The following is a 20573-nucleotide window of genomic DNA, read 5'->3' as shown; positions in this document are numbered from 1 at the left end:
GGTTATTCCGGAAAACTTATCTAGGGTAAAAACTAGATTTAATTTTCAAAAGATCAAATGTTTTCATAAAGATCCAATTTCCTTAATGGATCTAAATTTTTATAGTCATGTGGGACTGTAAACCATATCGTTACTACCATTGTTTATACCGCCGTATAGAAATCACTGATGTACAAAGTGTGAAGAATAAAGAAGTGATTCTAGTATTTCAAGACGATATTGCTTGAGGACAAGCAACGCTCAAGTGTGGGAATATTTGATAATGCTAAAAACGAACATATATTTCATAGCATTATTCCTCAAGAAAGACAAGCTTTTAGTTGCAATTGTTCTATTTAAAAGTGATATTCGTTTAAATAATAAAAGGTGAAGACAAAATACAGATTCGACGAATTGAAGACGCAAACGACCAAAAAGCTCAAAAGTACAAAAGACAATCAAAGAGGTTCCAATTATTGATAAGAAACGTCTCGAAATTACAAGAGTACAAGATTCAAAACGCAAAGTACAAGATATTAAATTGTACGCAAGGACGTTCGAAAATCCGGAACCGGGACCAGAGTCAACTCTCAACGCTCGACGCAACGGACTAAAAATTACAAGTCAACTATGCACATAAATATAATATAATATTTAAATAATTCTTATAATTATTTATATATTATATAAATAAATAAAAACCGTCGGCAAGAAAGACTCCAAATTGTGTGAGCTGTATTTACAAACTCCGCGACTCGCGGAGTTTGAAGGCAAAAAGGGCCGCGAGTCGCGGAGCCCCAAATTCTGCAATTCCCTATAAAGCCAACCGAATTCTGATCATTTTTTAATCATCTAATATCCATCTCTCTATCTATATCGTATATATTTATATTTATATTTTAATTTTAATTTTAATTTTAATTTTAATTTTAATTTTAATTTTAATTTTAATCCTAATAATAAGGGTATGTTAGCGAATGTTGTAAGGGTGTAAGTCGAAATTCTGTTCGTGTAACGCTACGCTATTTTTAATCATTGTAAGTTATGTTCAACCTTTTTAATTTAATGTCTCGTAGCTAAGTTATTATTATGCTTATTTAATCCGAAGTAATCATGATGTTGGGCTAATTACTAAAATTGGGTAATTGGGCTTTGTACCATAATTGGGGTTTGGACAAAAGAACGACACTTGTGGAAATTAGACTATGGTCTATTAATGGGCTTTATATTTGTTTAACTAAATGATAGTTTGTTAATGTTAATATAAAGATTTACAATTGGGCGTCCCTATAAATTACCATATACACTCGATCGGACACGATGGGCGGGGTATTTATATGTACGAATAATCGTTCATTTAACCGGACACGGGAATGGATTAATAGCCACTAGAATGATTAAAACAGGGGTGAAATTATGTACAAGGACACTTGGTATAATTGATAACAAAATATTAAAACTTTGGGTTACACTCAGTCGACATCCTGGTGTAATTATTAAACGAAGTATTAAAATCTTGTTACAGTTTAAGTCCCCAATTAGTTGGAATATTTAACTTCGGGTATAAGGATAATTTGACGAGGATACTCGCACTTTATATTTATGACTGATGGACTGTTATGGACAAAAACCAGACGGACATATTAAATAATCCAGGACAAAGGACAATTAACCCATGGGCATAAAACTAAAATCAATACGTCAACCATCATGATTACGGAAGTTTAAATAAGCATAACTCTTTTATTTCATATTTAATTTCCTTTATTTTATATTTAATTGCACTTCTAATTATCGCATTTTTATTTATTGTTATTGTATTTAATTGCACTTTTAATTATCGTACTTTTTAATTATCGCAAGTTTATTTTATCGCACTTTTATTATTCGCAATTTCATTATCGTTATTTACTTTATGCTTTAAATTAAGTCTTGTATTTATTTATTATTTTACATTTGGTTTTAACTGCGACTAAAGTTTTAAAATCGACAAACCGGTCATTAAACGGTAAAAACCCCCTTTATAATAATAATATTACTTATATATATATATATTTGTATTTTTATAAAAGTAAACTAATATAGCGTTAAGCTTTGTTTAAAAAGATTCCCTGTGGAACGAACCGGACTTACTAAAAAAACTACACTACTCTACGATTAGGTACACTGCCTATAAGTGTTGTAGCAAGGTTTAAGTATATCCATTCTCTAAATAAATAAATATCTTGTGTAAAATTGTATCGTATTTAATAGTATTTCCTGCTAAAATTAATAGCTATTTTATATACACCTCGTACGACATCAACACAATAGACCTGTGCCCCGAATGAAGAGCGCGTGCACCTTCATGCACATCGCGTATAACCTCCTCTGCCTCTTTCGGGCCAATACACCGTAAGGGCGGCCCTAAATAATTTTTTCGATATAGGACATCACCCTCAAGGGTATATAGTGGTGCCTTGGTGCGGACCTTCTTCGCATCAACGGAGTCCGCAGGTGATGTGCCGTCCCGCAGGAAAGCAATAATGGGTGTCATCCATGTTGAGCTGGATTCCTCGACAGGTGCTACCAAAGGCATCATAACGATGGATTTTGCATGCAGTTCTTCTATAAGAACTTTCTTCCCCAGATGATCAAAAGCCAAAGCGGCCAATTTGCTAAGCGCATCCACTTTCTTATTTTGCCCCCGCTTTATGTGGGAGATTTGAAAAGATTCAAACTGGTCAGCGAGGTTATGAACAAGCGATAAATATTGCTGCATGGCAATGTCGTGTGCTTCAAAGTCCCCGCTGACTTGACTACATACCAGCTTTGAATCCACATAAGCGTGCAGAATTTTAACATTCAATTTTTGCGCAATACGCATACCCACTAACAGAGCCTCGTATTCTGCTTCGTTGTTCGTAACAACAAAATTAAACCGTAGCGCATATGTATGCTCTTCGCCATCTGGACCAGTTAAAATTACACCCGCGCCAGCTGCGCTGTAGGCACCATCGGTGTATAACTCCCATGGTGACATAGTTGGTGCAGGCGTATCTTGATGTTCTACTGATGCCTCGACATCTGCAGGTAACTCTGCTAGGTAATCCGCAAGTATTTGACCCTTAACGGCGCTGCGCGAAGAAAAATTTATTTCATGTTCTCCTAACTCAACTGCCCATTTAGCCATTCGGCCAGAAATCTCAGGCTTGTATAACACCTAAAAGAAAAATGATTACGTTAGTCAATGCGGTAACCCCGGACATTGCCGCAAATTAGGCATGTACCAACCCGTTTGATCGGTTGATCAGTTAGAACCACGATTGGATGTGCTTGAAAGTACCAGCGCAAACGTCGCGCCGTGTGGACTAGCGCCTATACTAGCTTTTCTATTGGTGAATAGTTTACTTCGCTTGATGTCAGCGTCTTGCTTACGAAGTAGACCGGAATTTGCATCTGAGAAAACCTCAGCGTTATATTTCTGCGAAATAAATAATGCATGTAAATAAAAGTGGATTACCTTTCCGCGATCTGCGATAAGGACCGAGCTGATAGCCTCTTTCGATGCCGCAAGATACAGCGTAAGCGTTTCTCCTGATACTGGCACGGTGAGTGTTGGTAATTCAGCGAGCACCTTCTTCATCTCCTGAAAGGCTGAATCTGCTTCCTGAGTCCACACGAAGTCTTTTTTCTTTAAACAATTCTTCAAAGTATTGAAGAATGGCAATTGTCGCTCTGCGGCCTTCGACAAAAACCGCGTGATCACCGCAAGCTTCCCGGTTAGACTCTGCACGTCTTTCTTTGTCTTCAGAGATGGTAAACTATCAATGGCTTCAATTTTTTGGGATTTGCCTTGATTCCCCGCGCTGTCACCACATGACCTAGAAACTTGCCTTCCTCTTCCCCAAAACTACATTTAAGCGGGTTAAGCTTCATGTTTATCCTGCGTAGAGACGCAAACATTTCTAGGATGTCCGCAAGCATTTCTTCTTCAGTGTTGCTCTTAATTACCAGGTCGTCAACGTACGCTTCAAGATTCCTACCAATTTGGTGTTTGAACGCCGCATCAATTACGCGCTGCTAGGTTGCACCTGCGTTTTTTAATCCGAAGGGCATCTTCGTATAACAGTAAATACCTTGCGGCGTATGGAAAGCAGTCTTGTCCTCATCATCCACAGCCATTAAGATTTGGTGATAACCCTTGTACGCGTCTAGAAAACACTTGTACCTGAACCCTGACAGTGATTCCACCTTCCAATCTATTTCCGGGAGAGGGTAGTTGTTCTTAGGACACGCTTTATTAATGTCTTTAAAATCAACACACATCCGCCAATTATCATCAGCCTTTTTGACTAACACAGGATTAGCAACCCATGTCTGATAACGCACCTCCCGTAGGATGTTTGCTTTAACAAGATTATCTACTTCTGCGCATAGCCAATCACTGCACTCAAGAGCCATATGCCGCTTCTTTTGTCTAACGGGCGTGAGTGATGGGTTAACATTCAATTTATGTTCCGCAATGTCTCGCGGTACCCCGATCATGTCTGATTCACGCCACGCAAAAACATCTACGTTAGCGGTCAATATTCTGTGCAATTTGGCCTTTGTTTCGGCTGACAAGCCTGCGTCGATTTTAATCCGCTTATCCGGATGTAAACGGTTTGCTATGACCGTATTGCTTGCGAGTTGTTCTCCTACGCTGGGAATGTTTACTGGCACAACTGAACCACACAACTCGGTTGTTTGATGTGAAGCAATTATGGCAACCCCTCCCTTCGTAGAAAACTTTATTAAACCATGCACCACCAACGGTATAATGTTAAAACGTCGTATGAAATTTCTCCCGAGCAACGCGTTGTACCGCGAAGTTGAACGAACCACGTAAAAGTCAACTAACTCGTGTCGAACCAATTGCGGATTCTTGTCATCCGCGAGTTCTATTATTAGCTCTATCCAGCCTAGCGGCCATGAGCTTTCCCCGGAGAACCCAGATAACGTAATATCAGACTGGCGTAGCTATGTTTTAACTTCTGCAGGGAGGAAACGATAGCAATGCTCGTACATAATGTCCACGCCACTCCCGGTGTCAATATGCATGCGTTTAACTTGTACTCCGCAAGTAGGGATGCGACACTTGATGATAATGGGCTCGTTAACTGTGTCGATTGACATTACAGGAGGAAACGTGATTGGGAGAAGTTCCCAGTCATGGTGATCATTGTACTTTCTCCGCTGGCTAACTTTCTCTGCGTTGACCATATTAATGGTTAAGTCGGTGTTTTTTGTTTTATCAACTTTTTGCCATGCGAAAGTTTTTCCCTTCGACCCTTCTTATGCGGATTTTCCCTTGTCCTTCTTAGGTGGTTTTAGGTGATCCAATTTACCTTTGCGTAGTGCCTCGAGCACTCGTTCCATCAAGTTTTTGCATCGATTAGTGTCATGCCCGTAATCGTCATGGAATTCACAATACTTTGTTTTATCCCGCTTACCGAATTCTGTAAGCGGAGTTGGAACCGCAAAGGTTGCGCACATTGGTTCGATTGCCAAAATTTCTTTTGGCGTTTTAGACAAACTTTTAAGCAGCGCATAGTTCTGATTATTGATGCCGCGCTGATTATTGTTTCGATAATTGCCACTTGATTTCCCTTTATCATTCCTCATAGGACCACCGCTAGGATACCTTCCGCGAGAGTTGTTGCCACGATTTTGATCACGCGAACGATCATCATCGTCTTTCCTCTCGTTGCGTGAACTAGCTGTTGGAATATCATTATCTTCACCACTCCGCATATAGTCATGGCATTCATTAAGCGCTTCCGCATAAGTTGTTGGGACCGTATGGCGCAGACGCCTTACCAGTGTTGGATGACGTTCTGAGTTTATACCATGTATGAGTCCAGAAATCTGTTGCTCTGGCTTGAGATCTGGTATGCGCAGACACTCATTAGTATATCTTGTGAGAAATTCACCTAAAGATTCCTTGGATTTCTGCACAATATCATGACATTCGATATGAGTGCGTTTGCGTGGCCTCTGATTCTGATATTGCAGCAAGAATTTCGTCCGCGGGTCCATAAACCCGGCTATACTACGCGCCGGCAGCTTATTAAACCATTCACGAGCAATACCCTGCAGTGTCATTGGAAATATCTGACACGCAACCGGATCCACCCAACCTTGAGTGCGCATTGCGCCTTCAAAACGCTGTAAGAAGTCATCTGGATCAGTTAAGCCATTGTAAGTACCCAACGTATGAGGTATCTTTGGCGCAGTTGGAAACGGATATGCAGTTATATGCGGAGGAAACTTATCGAAAGTAGTTGGTAGCTCAAAAGGTGGTTTAACAGGGTCACCTTTGAGCCCTGCGAAGAAACGCCTCATCATATCCTGAACAAAATCAGGTTGTGAAAATAGGTGGATCATGTCAGGAGGTGCCTCCTGCATAAATTGGCTTGCGAGGTTTGCCTGCCCCTGAATATTTTGCCAGGGCTGCCCTGGCGTCTGCGGATACAACCAAGGCTGATTTGAAAAAGAAGGCAGGCTTGCTGACGCAGAGTATACGTGTATCTGAAAAGGTGCCAAAACCTGTGGCGCAGATGCCTGCGAGACCTGAGGATATGCCGCTATAAGCCCAACCGTATGCGCAGTGCTTTGCTGTTCTGCGGTTATCGGCGTCCAATGAGAATTGGCATCCGGAATGACACCGAACCCCCAACTATTAAGTAATGCCTGCGCATCCGCAGGAGTCAAAAACTGCGAAATTGGAACCGGTGGTTGCTAAGGTTGCAACGGTGTAAACGGTGAATTCTGCTGAACACTTTGCGTCTGCAGAGGGATTGAAACCGTGGTACTATAAATAGGTACCTGGCCGCAGCATACTACGTGCGGGCCTACTGTTTCACCGCTAGTGCCTACCAAGATGACCCTTGGATCCACTGCGGAAAAATCCAGCCGCGTGGTGGTAACTGGCGAGTTTGCCCTTGACGGTGTAATCCCATCTGAATATATCGGCTTATACCTCTGAAAAGGCTCGTCGGATACAGGTGGAAGATATGGCGCGTATCCCGCCCCCGTAGTCATAGCCTGCGTATGCTGACTACCAGGTGGTGTGTTCTGATTATCCGTTTGAGTACGTTCCGACGACCCCCCGGAAGTCATGATACTGTTAAAAGAAAAAATTCAAAAAATTTCGTGAACAATAAGCCTTATAATTCAAAACCTTTTAAAAGAGAAAGCAATTAAACAGTCTTGAATTAATTCGTCTCTCAATGAAAGCACCACTTGATCATGCATATTTTTACCATAGGGCTTAACATGCCTGCTCAATACGTTAGTGGGGTTTAATGATCTTAGAACGAGTCTCTCCGGTCCGGCTACCGTGAATAAACCCCGGCCGACATGATGATGTCGGCGGAGTGGCCAAGTGATTAAGTCCACCTTTTAATGACGATCGTCGATTAAAACGCCCCAAATAAGGTCGTAGGTGCTAGTTAATCAAGAAACTAACCTGTTAACCTTGAGAAGATGCTAGATGATGTTGTTACGTAAGACGTGTAGCAGATGATGGTTACGTAACGTGATGATGTTTAGAATTATAGTTAGGGTTTGTATATATAGGAAAACTCTAATTCTAGAACCATCCGAGATAATGGCAATCATTTCCATAACAAACTCCCCCGAATCACGGATGTAATTATGGAAAAGATATTCACTTGATAGCCAAGTAATCGCTGTTCCGGGAACAAAGGCATTAGATACGAATCTGCATACCGCATAACGCACATGAGCACACGCATACGCACCCTAGAGGGTGCCCGCATAGATATGGGTGCGCATGCGGATTGCGGTATCATTAAGTATAGGATCCAAACGTATTCCCAACAGTGCGAACTTGGAACGTACTGTGTTTCGTAATATGTTTTATGTGGTCAATAAAAGTTGACTTTGATCTTTTTTGCAGTCATTAATTAGTTAGCAGAACTGGTATAACAATATTGAAATATATTGATATTTGATATTGATTGATATTTGATACTGATTTATATTGAATATTTAATATAATAAATGTTGGTCCCAATTAAGTGACCTAGAACTTAAGTATTCAAATAAACAAGAAACAAGATATTAACGATTAATGGAATGATCTAAACAATATCAAGTGCGGAATTAATTGAATTAAATAAATAATTATCTCAATTATATTATAAGTAATGTATACACAATTACAGAGATTGATAATCATCGATGATGTACTTAAAACAAGTAAATGAATGGTCTTATTTATAGACTTAGTATTTAAAAAGTATAATCCCTCAAATTCTGTTGATCTAGTTTCCTAACAAACTCGATTATAATCATGGAAACAAAATTATATTATATCAATCACAATCTTCGATTTGAATGACCTCTACAAAACATCATGAAATCTCTTAAGTGGAATATCTTTATTCTAATCTTCACGCATATTCACTAAGTCTATAATTCTAAATTTATCTTGTCAGATTATGTACTTTGAATTCATGTATGAGTCTATGTTCTTCACTACATAACAAATTATGATTATCCAGACTCTGACTCTTCATACTAAAAAATACTTAGATTTACTAAAAGTACTTTTAACTCATCAAATTCCAAACAATGATTTTTCAAACAATAAAAAAACTCATTAACGTTTATGTTCAGTCATATTTCCTTTTATGTATCTAATTGTACTGAAAAGGTGAAAATATAAATACAAGGATAGTTCTTGTAAAATGGTGTAAATAACAGGACCATTAATGTATTTTACTCTAATAATTGCAGTGAGGATATTAACACAATATTTCATGAAGATTCTAATCGGAAAAAAAATATCAGATAAAATATATTAAACTATATCAAATAAGTGGTTGTATATTTATTTTTCATTAGGTTGTGGGTTGAAGAGGTCCCAACTTTTGTGATGCAAAATGGTCACCTAATATCATATATCGTATAAATATAATATAATACTCCAAGGACAATAATGTAATTCACTAAAACTCTACTTTATGAATAAAGAAACATGAATCAAGTTTCTTTAATCAAGTGTCCAAATGGCCATTTCCTTCTTTCTTTCTTGGATGATACTGTTGGGTTGCATATCATCCATCTCTAACGGATGTTACACCTCTATTATTAGCTTCGGTGACTCGTTAGCTGATACGGGTAACGCGAAAGTACTTTCGAAATATGATAAAGTCGACCCACCTCATTTTTTGTTCCCTCCTTATGGCGAAACGTACTTCCATAATCCCACTGGTCGTTGCTCCAATGGTCGTCTCATCATTGATTTTCTTGGTACAATATTCGATTGACCTCTTTAGTGAAATTTTAGTTTTACATGACCTTCGCTTATTTTTAATGTTTAATTGATTAAATTGTTTGTTTGCTTATGAATTGAAGCTGAGAGTCTTGGATTACCAATGATATCACCGTATTTTCAACGTGATGGAATTGAGGATGTTGTGAATTCTAGAATAGGACTAAATTATGCTGTTGCAAGTGCAACTGCATTAGATTCGTCGTTTCATGAAGCGAGAGGATATAATGTTCCTACAAATGCATCTTTAGGAGTTCAACTCGGGTGGTTCAAACTATCTTTGTCATCTTTGTGCGACTCATTTTCAGGTAATTAAACCAACATCCATTTAATCGAGCGTTGTCATAATGTTTTATTATAGAATTAGATTTTATAGAATAACTTTTTTTGGGGAATTATATAATTGGTTATTTGATAATAATGAATTTTATGGACAAGAAAGTAGATACTCGTATAACGTTCTAAGTATTAAGGAGTTCTAAGAGAATTCACAACAAAAATCAAGTGTATATTTAGGCAACATCCTCAACATCTAATAAAAAACTATAGTGTAATAGTAATATTTATTAAATTGTGTGTTTTTTATATTTGAGAATAATAGAATAGAATTGGAATAGAGAGTTATTATTTCGATAAAACTACGTGGATAATTCTTATGGTTATAATTTTTTTCATACGTGGTCCCCGAACTTTTATTTTGAATTGACGGTTCTTTGAATTGTAATTTTGTTTCAACTGTACTGACTCGCTTCGTCAGTTGACCGTTAAACTCCTCATTAAATCATCCCATCCCATATGCCAAGCATACGAAAGTAATTTTACCTTTTTATATTTTCTGCCATTTTCTCCCTCTTCTCCCTTTTACTATCTTCTCCATTCTCTTCTCAAAATCATTATCCTTAAAATTTTCAAATCGTCCAAACTACTGTATCTAATTTCTCAAAGAATAAAACATGTAAAGTGGGTGTTGATGAAAATGGCCAGAAGTAAGAAGTATGTTTTCGGTGTTGAGTCACGACGCCAAACATACATGAAGCTAAACAGATCTGATGCGTAGTAGCTTTCTGGGATTTTATTTGTTTGTTAAAACACTTTGTGGCTAGATTCATTAAGTTAATTAAAATAAAGCCATCCTGATTTCTTTTGCTTCTACGAATACTGTTTGAATCTATTTGATTTGTTTTACTTTGGGGATTATATTTTGTTTATGTAGGAAAGGAATGTTTATGTTTATTTTGAAACGGGTTTCCTGAGAAAAGAGGGATGATAGAAAGAGTAAAAATGGAGGAAGAAATTGTCAAATGGCAATTATACCCTCTTGTGCCAGGCACATGATTGGATTTAACAAGGAGATTTAACGGCCAATTGACGGAGGGATTACAATATAAAAAAATTATGTATTTAAAGGGCTGCTAATGCTAAATTAAAAGTTCATGAACTATGCTTATAAAAAAGGGTAAACTGTGGGGATAATCCTCACAAAAATTAATGATAAAAAAGATTATTATTAGTATTTTTAAAATATCAATTTTATATATTTTCTAAATGTCAACAAATGCAGAATATCAAGTAAATTATAAAAAGTTGTTTTTACAGGTAAGAAGATACAGTATGTCAAATAAAATATGTGATGTTATGTTATTTGATGTTTAATTCTTAATATCAGTCCAAAAGGGGTTTGTAGTTATATGGATGAAATCATAGAAAATGAAATATTGACTTCATAGAAAAGGACATACGGACTAACTGAAGATGAATTCTTAATGATTATAAAGTATGTAATTTTATATAATTTGATGTTTTTGTCTACGTAAATAGTTTAATTTCGTCTCACATATAAATATTTTTCAGTGTTAATTAATATAACATCACCTTTTATTCGTATATACAATAACAAGCTATTGTAATAGATGAAATATCACAAATGAAGGATTTCTTTTATGTAAAACTGATGTTTTTTTTTCCCTATGTAAATAGTTTAAAAAACTTAACTATATACTGTACAAATCAAAAACCTTAACTATTGGTGTATATATTAATATACAAGTTATTGGATTTTTTCCATGATTTAAACCCAATAAGTTTTCTTATAAGCCCAAATTTTGCCTATAAATAGAGGAGTTCCCCAACTCATTTGAGACTCGATCAGACATTTCGCTTTCTCTCTCACACACACTTTCTCACTTTAAACCTTCTCTCTCAAGTAATGTCGCTAGACATCAGTAGTGTCGTTGTATATCAAGTAGTGTCGTTGGCCATCAATAGTGTCGTTGGACATCAGTAGCGTCGCTGGCCATCAAGTAGTGTCGCTGGCCATCAAGTAGTGTCTCTGGACTTCAGGCCTTCATCCTTCAAGACACATAATTCAAGACGCATGAAGCATTGCATACTTTCTCACACATGACGCAGACAATACATACCCTCGAGATTGACTTAAGTCACCCCATGGTTTTAGACCAAGATCCGGGTCTGCAGGGATTCGTCCGAAAGGTAAACATCAAACGGCAAACTACCCCTCGCGTAGTACATCTACCTTGCACTGGTACACATATCTACTCTTTAGTCGGAAATACGTACCATCATATGGCGCCGTCTGTAGGACTCGAACCCACGTCCACGTTAGTATAATATGATATATGAAACTATGGTTTAATATGATACACATAAAAGAAGACAATTTAGTTTAATATGATACGCATTAACATACATATCACATCAAACTGGGGGGACTTATTAGTGTATATATTAATATACAAGTTATTTGGATTTTTCCATAATTTAAACCGAGTAGGTTTCCTTACAAGCACAAGTTTTGCTTATAATAGAGGGGTTCCCCACCTCATTTGGGACTCAGATGGAAGATCAGACATTTCACACATTTCACTTTCTCTCTCACACACACTTTCTCACTCTAAACCTTCTCTCTCAAGTAACATCGTTGGACATCAGTAGTGTTGCTCGACATCAAGTAGTGTCGCTGGCCATCAGTAGTGTCGTTGGAGATCAGTAGTGTCGTTGGACATCAGTAGTGTCGCTGGACATCAAATAGTGTCGCTGGCCATCAAATAGTGTCGCTGGCCATCAAGTAGTGTAGCTGGACTTCAGCCCTTCATCCTTCATGACACATAACTTCAAGACGCATGAAGCATGACATATATACTTTCTCACACATAACACAGGCAATATATACGTAAGCCTTATCTCGAGATTGACTTAAGCCACCCCATGATTTTAGACCATGAACCGGGTTTGCAGGGATTCGTCTCAGGAGTTACCCCTCGTGTAGTACATTCTACCTTGCACTGGTACATATATCTACTCTCTAGTCAGAAATACGTACTATCATTAACCAAAATAAAAAATATAAAAACAGAAATTCAAAATCCTAACCAATATCCTCGAATGTATAATAAATGAACTGAAATGAAAAACTACAAGGTATATAATTTTTTTTCAAAAAACAAAAAAAAAAAAGATTATAGGATTAACGGTTCAAAAAAATCAACAAGTATAACTCATACATTAGGACAATTTAGCTGAACAAGTGGCAAAACTAAAGTAATCTACCATACAATTCGACGGCATGTAGAAAAACGTATTTACTAGAATACTAATTAAAAAATAAACATAAGATAATGTAGAAAAACGTATTTACTAGAAAACTAATTAAAAAATAAACATAAGATAATATAACAGTCAATTCCATTAAAAAAAATCAATTGTACTAAAGGTATCTGAATTGATATATTTACCATTCAAATTACTTCATCCACCATAAACTGTGAATTAGTAAGTTATACTGTATACAATTAAATAATACATGCATTTGGTGGAAGAAGTAATTTAGATGTGGATATATCATTTTCCGAAAGGTATACACTTTTAATTGTAGTAAAGGCACATACTTAATTACTACTCCTAATACAAGTAACTAATTACTTCAGACATCCTAATTTAAGGTCGTTATTTAATGAATTGTATTTCGTGGAGATGACATGTGACAAATTTGTGGTTAATAGAGAGGTAAAGTTGATTAAGATTAGATCATCAATGTTGTAACTAATTCGTTTTTTCATTGTTTGTTTAAAAAAAAATATGATCATATTAATATTGCTTTTCTTGAGAAATATTCAAATGAAACTAACTTTTAAGTTGAGATTCAAGGGACTAATTAAAGTGCAACATGTGGCGCGATAATCATATGTTATTGAAACAAAAATAATAATAATAAAAAAAATTTCTAAAAATTTTTTTTTCCCGAAAATTATTTTTTTCGAAATTTTTTTTCGAAATTCACATGTGATTGGATTTGACATGCAGTAAATCACATGTGATTCTGCATGTCAATCACATGTGATTGTAAATCCCAATCACATGTGATTCTGCATGTTAAATTCAATCACATGTGATTGAATTTTTTTTTTAGTAAAATGAAGAATTTCAGTAAGTTTGTGCTAAAACCTTCAAAAACCAAGTTTTTGATCAAAACTTGATTAAATCACTGAATTAAAGTCTGAAATTTTGAAGATATGATCACGAAACGATAACAAACTTGATCAAATCACCGAATTAAAGTCTGTTTTCGGTTGAAAAGTTTTTTTGAAAAAAAATTAGTTTTTTTTTTCAATCACATGTGATTGGATTTGACATGCATAATCACATGTGATTGTGTTTTACAATCACATGTGATTGAATTTGAAATGCAAATTAAAAAAAAAAAAATTTCAAATTTTTTTTTAAATTTAAAAAGAAAAAATTAATAATTTTTTTTTTCAATCACATTTAATTGTCGCGCCACATATCGCGCTCTGGTCTGTTGAATTTCAAGTAAATTATTGGTTTTTACATCTCTGCTTTTCTTACCTAAAATTATCAAAAGTTCCATGTCACATATGCATCTGATGTTTATCCACGTATGGTATTTATCGTTCGATTTTTTTCTTTGTATAATATTAAATTCTCGGTTTCTTAAACAAACTCCAACTTTACGAACTGGCGTTCTTTATGAGTTAATATGCTATTCATCTGGATGAAAAAACAAACCAATCATGTATAATTGGTCTACAATTACTCGATCATAATGCGGAATTGAGGATCGATGGCTTAAACAATAAAGATAAATAATGATTAAACCTCCGCAGCTTAATCGAAACACAACCTTCACGGTTGCTAACAAAACCTTCACTAGATAAGGTCTCAACTTGAATTTTAAAAAAATATAAAAACTAGATATGGCTATGAATGGATTTCTTTTGCATGCTTCCCATGTGTTAATTCTTGCTTCCAATTTAATTCTTGCTTCCAACCATGTGCACGGTGAAGGTTAAAAAAATACTTCCAATTCATACGGCCCAAAACCCAATTAATAATACAATAAGCCCCCTGGATCATACGAATATGCATCATTCTTCCTTTCTTCGAAAAGACTCGTCCTCGAGTCTATAACATTAATGACGGACATCCTCGGACATTGCTTAAAGCGAACAAGCACCATCTCAATTACATCATCACAATTCAGAATATATGTACCCTTTTCAATTACCAGATTGCTATGAACATATGGCCCAACCGAGACACCCATGTTTCCTGTCTCCACCCCCACTTCAACGTCCTTTTCATCACTATCACTATGGAGAATATATTTTGGACTTCCACAAATGACGGACTCATCTTCCGGTTTTTGACAGGCATCCAAAATCGCCAAAGTGAGGTTCATCGGTGTTTCTTCTTCCTCATCTTCACCGTAAGTATCATAAATAGGTACGGTGTCTTCACCCATACAAGACTCGGGAACGTACTCCATGTTAAGAACTTCATCAACCGAATCATCAAAGTCATTCGGTTGAGCCTCCTCTAAAAATTTAGGATTTTCAAGCTTAATCTCTATTTGACGCAAGAGATTTTGCATGTCATCCAACTCTTGAATCTTGCGATTCAGCTTCTCGATTTCAAGTTGTTTAGCGATACCTGAAATCTGATACCACATAATGCGGAATTGGGGATCTATAGCTTAAACAGAAAAGATAGAATCGTTAAACCTTTGCGGTTTAAATTGGGACAAACCTTCACGGTTTAATTAGACGTCACGTCTATTCTTTTTTATTTATCAAAACTTCAAAAACTGAATGAAAACTAAAAGTGTCGTCCTATATATAACTATACCTAGATAACTAGATAATAAAAGACTTGTAACTAATACTCCGTACCTAACTAATAGTAGGTGCTTGAAAAGCAATACAGAGTAAACATCTATCTACGGAGTATTAGTTTTCTACTTATCTATTATTTATTTTAATTTAAAATAAAAATCACTTGATGACTTAAAAATAGAAACAGACTCCAACTAACTCAAAATAGCTTTGCTTTCACGTATCCTTATCATCCAATTCCCTTTCTTTGACCAACACTTTTAACCCACTCTAAACTTTGTGGCCCAAAAGCTACAAAATACCCAATAAGCTTTGTTAATGGATCGCCTATTATTGTTTGACTTGGCCCCCATGATTCACACATAATTCTGCATCATTCTCCCATTCTTCAAAGAGACTCGTCCTCGAGTCTAAGTCGTCGCCATCACCACTATAATTGTCATGTGATGATAAATTAGCAATCTTAAAAGTGGCGAATACATTATCACGAACCGGGAGTTCAATCTTAAACGTGTAGTCATTAACGTTTTCTAATACACGAAAAAGACCATCAACTGTCTCATCTTCACTCTCATGACCGATTAGCATGTTCAACCCATCCTCTTGTGACTCGTCTTCCTCTTCCTCAACGTCAGTATCATAAATCGGGACGGTATCTTCAACCACACAAAATTCAGAAACATACTCCATCTAACTCAAAATAGCTTTGCTTTCACGTATCCTTATCATCCAATTCTCTTTCTTTGAACAACACTTTTAACCCACTCTAAACTTTGTGGCCCAAAAGCTACAAAATACCCAATAAGCTTTGTTAATGGATCGCCTATTATTGTTTGACTTGGCCCCCCATGAATTATCGTTATATTGTTGGCATAAGAAGATACAAAAATATTTAAAATTTAATTTCTACTCATGCTCAAGTTACAACTGTACAAACAATAATTCTTGCATGAGTTATGTGAAATGTCTTTTTTGGGGTTATCAAATCTTATGTGCACACCCAGCCATATGTTTGGCATGTTCCCCTGAAGCAGATCCGTTAAACTAGAAGGGCAGAGTTTTTATAGCTTTATGCAACGGAATGCACTTCGAATCATTCAAGCATTTTGACAGTTGATCCAATCGAGCATACACTTTTTGTTAGAAATCCTACATTTTTGCTCTCCAGTGGCTTGGTTTTCGTTCTTATTGGTCGCAGACGACGGGTGTAGTGGTTCTCTGAAGTTCAGACTTTAACCGATGAGTTTTTGTTGCTGTAGTTTGTTCGACTAAAATCTCCATCTAGAATTTCTTCACACGCGTTTTCTTCTACTTCCACGATTCTTATCTTTGTTTTTTCTGCCTGTTATCGTTCTTTCTCTAATATGTTTCCTCATTTTACTCATTTGTCTTGTTCTGTCTCCATAGTCTTCGATCTATGTTCGGCCGGAGTCGAGGTTTTTTACGTCCTTGGTTGATGCGCTTGAATTTCAGGTTTCTCTAGTTTATTTTGGCATTTTTATTCGACTTTGATTTATTTGGGTTTTGGAGGTGGACTCTCGGCAATTTTATAGTTGACTGATGACAGTTTTTTCGGCTTCCTACTGGTCTTTAGTGACTTTCAGTGGTTCCTTATCATTAAGTGGGTTTTGATATCGCTCAAATAGTCGGTTACATTTTTCATTGGATGAGCTTGGCAAAGAGTCTCAGAAAGGCTAGTTCGTTTATTTATAGTTGCGGGGCCTAAATATGTTCTTTCTTTCTAAGAGTTGGCAAGGGAAAATGTGACCCGGGTCGTATTTTTAATAGATTATGCGAATTGAAACTAGGAATTGTAGCTGTCTTAAGAAATTCAACAGTTTTAAAAGGGTTTTAGTTTGGTTTTCTATAACCCTATGTGCAGGAAAACAATCCTAAGGAAACAATTGGACAAGAACATGTAATAAGGTCAATCATACATTTGGATGCGGACAGATAAGTCGTAAATGCTTTGAGATCTCTCTCGGGAACATTTATCAAACATTCTAGGTCTTTCTCATCTCCATTCCTATGTTCTGTGTCTTAGAAACGTAAAGGATACATACTAGGAACATCGGCCATACCGATTTCATAGATGCTTTATAAATATAATAATTTAGTGTCCTGGGTTCTATGGAGTAGCCAATTTTATATATTTGGGTCAGACTAAACCACAACCTTAGTTGGATAGTCCTCATAAAACAACCTCAAACCAACACCAGAAAAATGACAATTTTTTTAGCAGGCTTGTGCACGGTTTGCACCACCACTGTGTACTTAGTGGGATTTTCACTACAAATATGTTCACTTTTTGACGATTCCATTATTTTTGACGCTAAAATATATGAATAAATTCGCATGTTTTTAACATCTATAAATGTCACAAAGTTGGAAGCGTGAAAAAATATGGTGTCAAAAATTATGTGTCAAAAATATGGTGTCAAAAATTATTAACTTTTTGACATTTTTAAGTGTTAATGAGTTTTTCTTTTTGACGCTTTTAAGTGTCAAAAACTTTGTGACACTTATGAGTGTCAAAAACATGTCAAATTATTCACATTTTAAGGCGTCAAAAATTAAGCAAATGTCACAAAATGAAAAGTTTTTTGTAATGTTTCTAGAACTTTGTGCAAAAAGTACATGAACATTTGTGATGAGACGGAAGTAGAATAATGCTACATAGAAGCCTATCTTTATATATGGTGACAATCTAAAAGAAGAAGGCAGATAGTGAAGAAGAATGTGAGCAGGAGGATGAGTTGGTTAAGGAGTTAGCTACTTCGTCAACAACGAAATTCCCGGTATCTTCAATATTGGGGAAACTTATTCAATTCACCAAAGTTGAAGAGAAACTCATTCAACCGTGATTGAAGAGTAAGAAAGATAGCATTGCCGCGAAATAGTTCGGTTTTTTTTATGGACTACTTTGTAGTTGCAACTGGCTCAAAGGTTTAGCTTGTTTCGCCGTTGTGCCGTTTGGTTGCGGTTTTTACGTGTATATGTGTTTTATCATCTTGTCTTGTTAGTTCTTGCATTGGTCTCTTTTGTCGGATAGTTCTATTACTTTGTCTAGTTCGGTCTGGGTAGATTGAGCATTTTGTTTTTGGTTTAAGTTCCTTGTGACTCGGTGGTTGAGTATAGCTCGTTGTATTGTTTTGTCTGCTTTTTTTCATCCTCGGATGAAGTTTCCGTTTCGTTTTTTCTTTAACACTGTTTGTTTGTAAAAAATATCTATTAAATTCTCGGTTTCTTAAACAAACTCGATCTAACGTTACGAACTAACGTTCTTTATCAGTTGATATGATATTCATCAGGTGAAAAACAAACCAATCATGTATAATTTGTCTACAATTACTTTGTCATATAAGTTTTACATATGATTCGTGTACAATTACTCAACTACTCCTTAATATTTTTATATTTCGTTAAGCTTTACTTATTATTGTTCCCAGATTGCAGAAAACTACTTCAAGGTTCTCTGATTCTTATGGGAGAGATTGGAGGTAACGATTACAATCACGCATTAGTTGCCGGAAAATCAATTAATCAAATTAAACCGTATGTTCCTCTTGTCGTCAACACGATAATCTCAACTGTTATTGTAAGAATCAATTATATTTGAGTATAATCATGTTTTAGTTAAGTACTCTGTAGTAGTTTTCAGGCTAAAGATATAAATTGGCGAAATGCATACAGGACCTCATTGATCTAGGAGCACAAACTCTTATTGTTCCTGGAAACTTACCAATCGGATGCTCGCCTGTCTATTTGACAATCTACGCTGGCTACAATAGTGATGAGTATGATGCAGCAACAGGTTGCCTGATTCGGTTAAACAAGTTTGCAGAGTACCATAATGAACTTCTCAAGATCGAATTAAATAAAATTCAAGAGATGCATCCCAGTGTCAATATTATCTATGGCGACTACTATAATGCTGCATTGCAGTTTTATATCTCTCCAAATGAATTTGGTACCCCAAATTTTCACCTTTTTAACTTTATATCAATATCAATGACATAAATCATAAAACAATTTCTTCATGAACCCACCCTAGTGGTCCAGTGTTTCACCCTACTACTTAGGTGGAGGTGGGGGTTTGTGGGGGGGTGGGGGGGGGGGGGGGGGGGGGTGGCAAGTTCTCGAGTTTGAGTCACATTTCCTTAAAAATACTCGTGGACTTTAATCCGATAAGCCGGGTTGTCTTATGGGAGATTTTACCGACCATATTCAGGATTCAGGTCCGACCAGCCTGCCCCTCGAGATGGTTTAAAGTTCGGATCCCTGTAATATGGTTCGAGTTTGCGCCCGAAAGTGCATGTGTGCGTGGCAAATGAGAGTATTCAATGCCAACTATTGCCTTAAAAAAACATTTTCTTCATAATGAGACGGTATGTAATATTGTAGGTTTTTCAAATGGAGCTTTGAATGCATGTTGTGGAGGTGGAGGGCCGTTTAACTACAACCAATCAGCAGAATGTTCATCTTCAACAATTACATGTGCAGATCCGAATACTTATGTTAATTGGGACGGATTACATCTAACAGAAGCAGCATACAAACTGATTTACACGAGTTTATTTAATGGTTCATACACCATACCACCGTTTAATTCTTTGTGCTCTATGTGTGTCACTTAGAAGAGATCAATTATCATTGTTTGCATAAAAAGATACAAAAATATCTAAAATTTAATTTCTACTCATGCCTAAGTTACAATTGTACAAACAATAAATCTTGCATGAGTTATGTGAAATGTTTTTTTTTCGTTATCAAATCTTATATGCACACCCGGCCATATGTGTTGAAGGTGTGAAGAATTTGATCAAAGGAACAAGTCGAAGAGAGCTTAACTTGGTGAACAAGTCGTAGGGAGCTTGACTTGGTGAATAAGTCGTAGGGAGCTTGACTTGGTGAACAAATTGTAGGAAGCTTGACTTGGTGAACAAGTCGTAGAGATTTTGTTGCCTTAATTAAATCTTTTAGTAGGAATGGAGTATGGAGCAAGTAATAGATATTTATGGAATGTCTTTTGTTTGAATGACAAGTTTAACTTGGTGGACAAGTTTAACTCTTCCTATAAATTGTAACCCCTAGCCTCATTGTAATGTGTGCACAATAAT

The 20573-nt window shown here is 36.3% G+C and overlaps 1 protein-coding gene across 1 annotated transcript; it reads left to right on the top strand.

Annotated features, from left to right (window-relative positions):
- Nucleotides 1-9041: 9041 nt before the first annotated feature.
- Nucleotides 9042-20151, top strand: LOC139876314 (GDSL esterase/lipase At1g28580-like). Its single transcript, XM_071863616.1, has 5 exons — nucleotides 9042-9282; nucleotides 9388-9612; nucleotides 18903-19051; nucleotides 19147-19423; nucleotides 19858-20151. Exons 1-5 carry the CDS (start codon nucleotides 9066-9068, stop codon nucleotides 20088-20090), a joined length of 1101 nt encoding a protein of 366 aa, XP_071719717.1. The 5' UTR covers nucleotides 9042-9065; the 3' UTR covers nucleotides 20091-20151.
- Nucleotides 20152-20573: the final 422 nt, after the last annotated feature.

Source organism: Rutidosis leptorrhynchoides, chromosome 11, assembly GCF_046630445.1.
Source record: "Rutidosis leptorrhynchoides isolate AG116_Rl617_1_P2 chromosome 11, CSIRO_AGI_Rlap_v1, whole genome shotgun sequence".
NCBI lineage: Eukaryota > Viridiplantae > Streptophyta > Magnoliopsida > Asterales > Asteraceae > Rutidosis > Rutidosis leptorrhynchoides.
The sequence above is the reverse complement of the archived record's forward strand: the minus strand, read 5'-3'. Positions and strand labels throughout refer to the sequence as shown.

Excerpts from the sequence above, each read along its gene's own strand:
- LOC139876314 (XM_071863616.1), top strand. The coding sequence starts at position 9,066 with ATGATACTGTTGGGTTGCATATCATCCATCTCTAACGGATGTTACACC. Across the intron at positions 9,613-18,902 it reads TTTGTGCGACTCATTTTCAG|ATTGCAGAAAACTACTTCAA; the intron begins GTAATTAAACCA and ends TATTGTTCCCAG. Across the intron at positions 19,052-19,146 it reads CGATAATCTCAACTGTTATT|GACCTCATTGATCTAGGAGC; the intron begins GTAAGAATCAAT and ends AAATGCATACAG.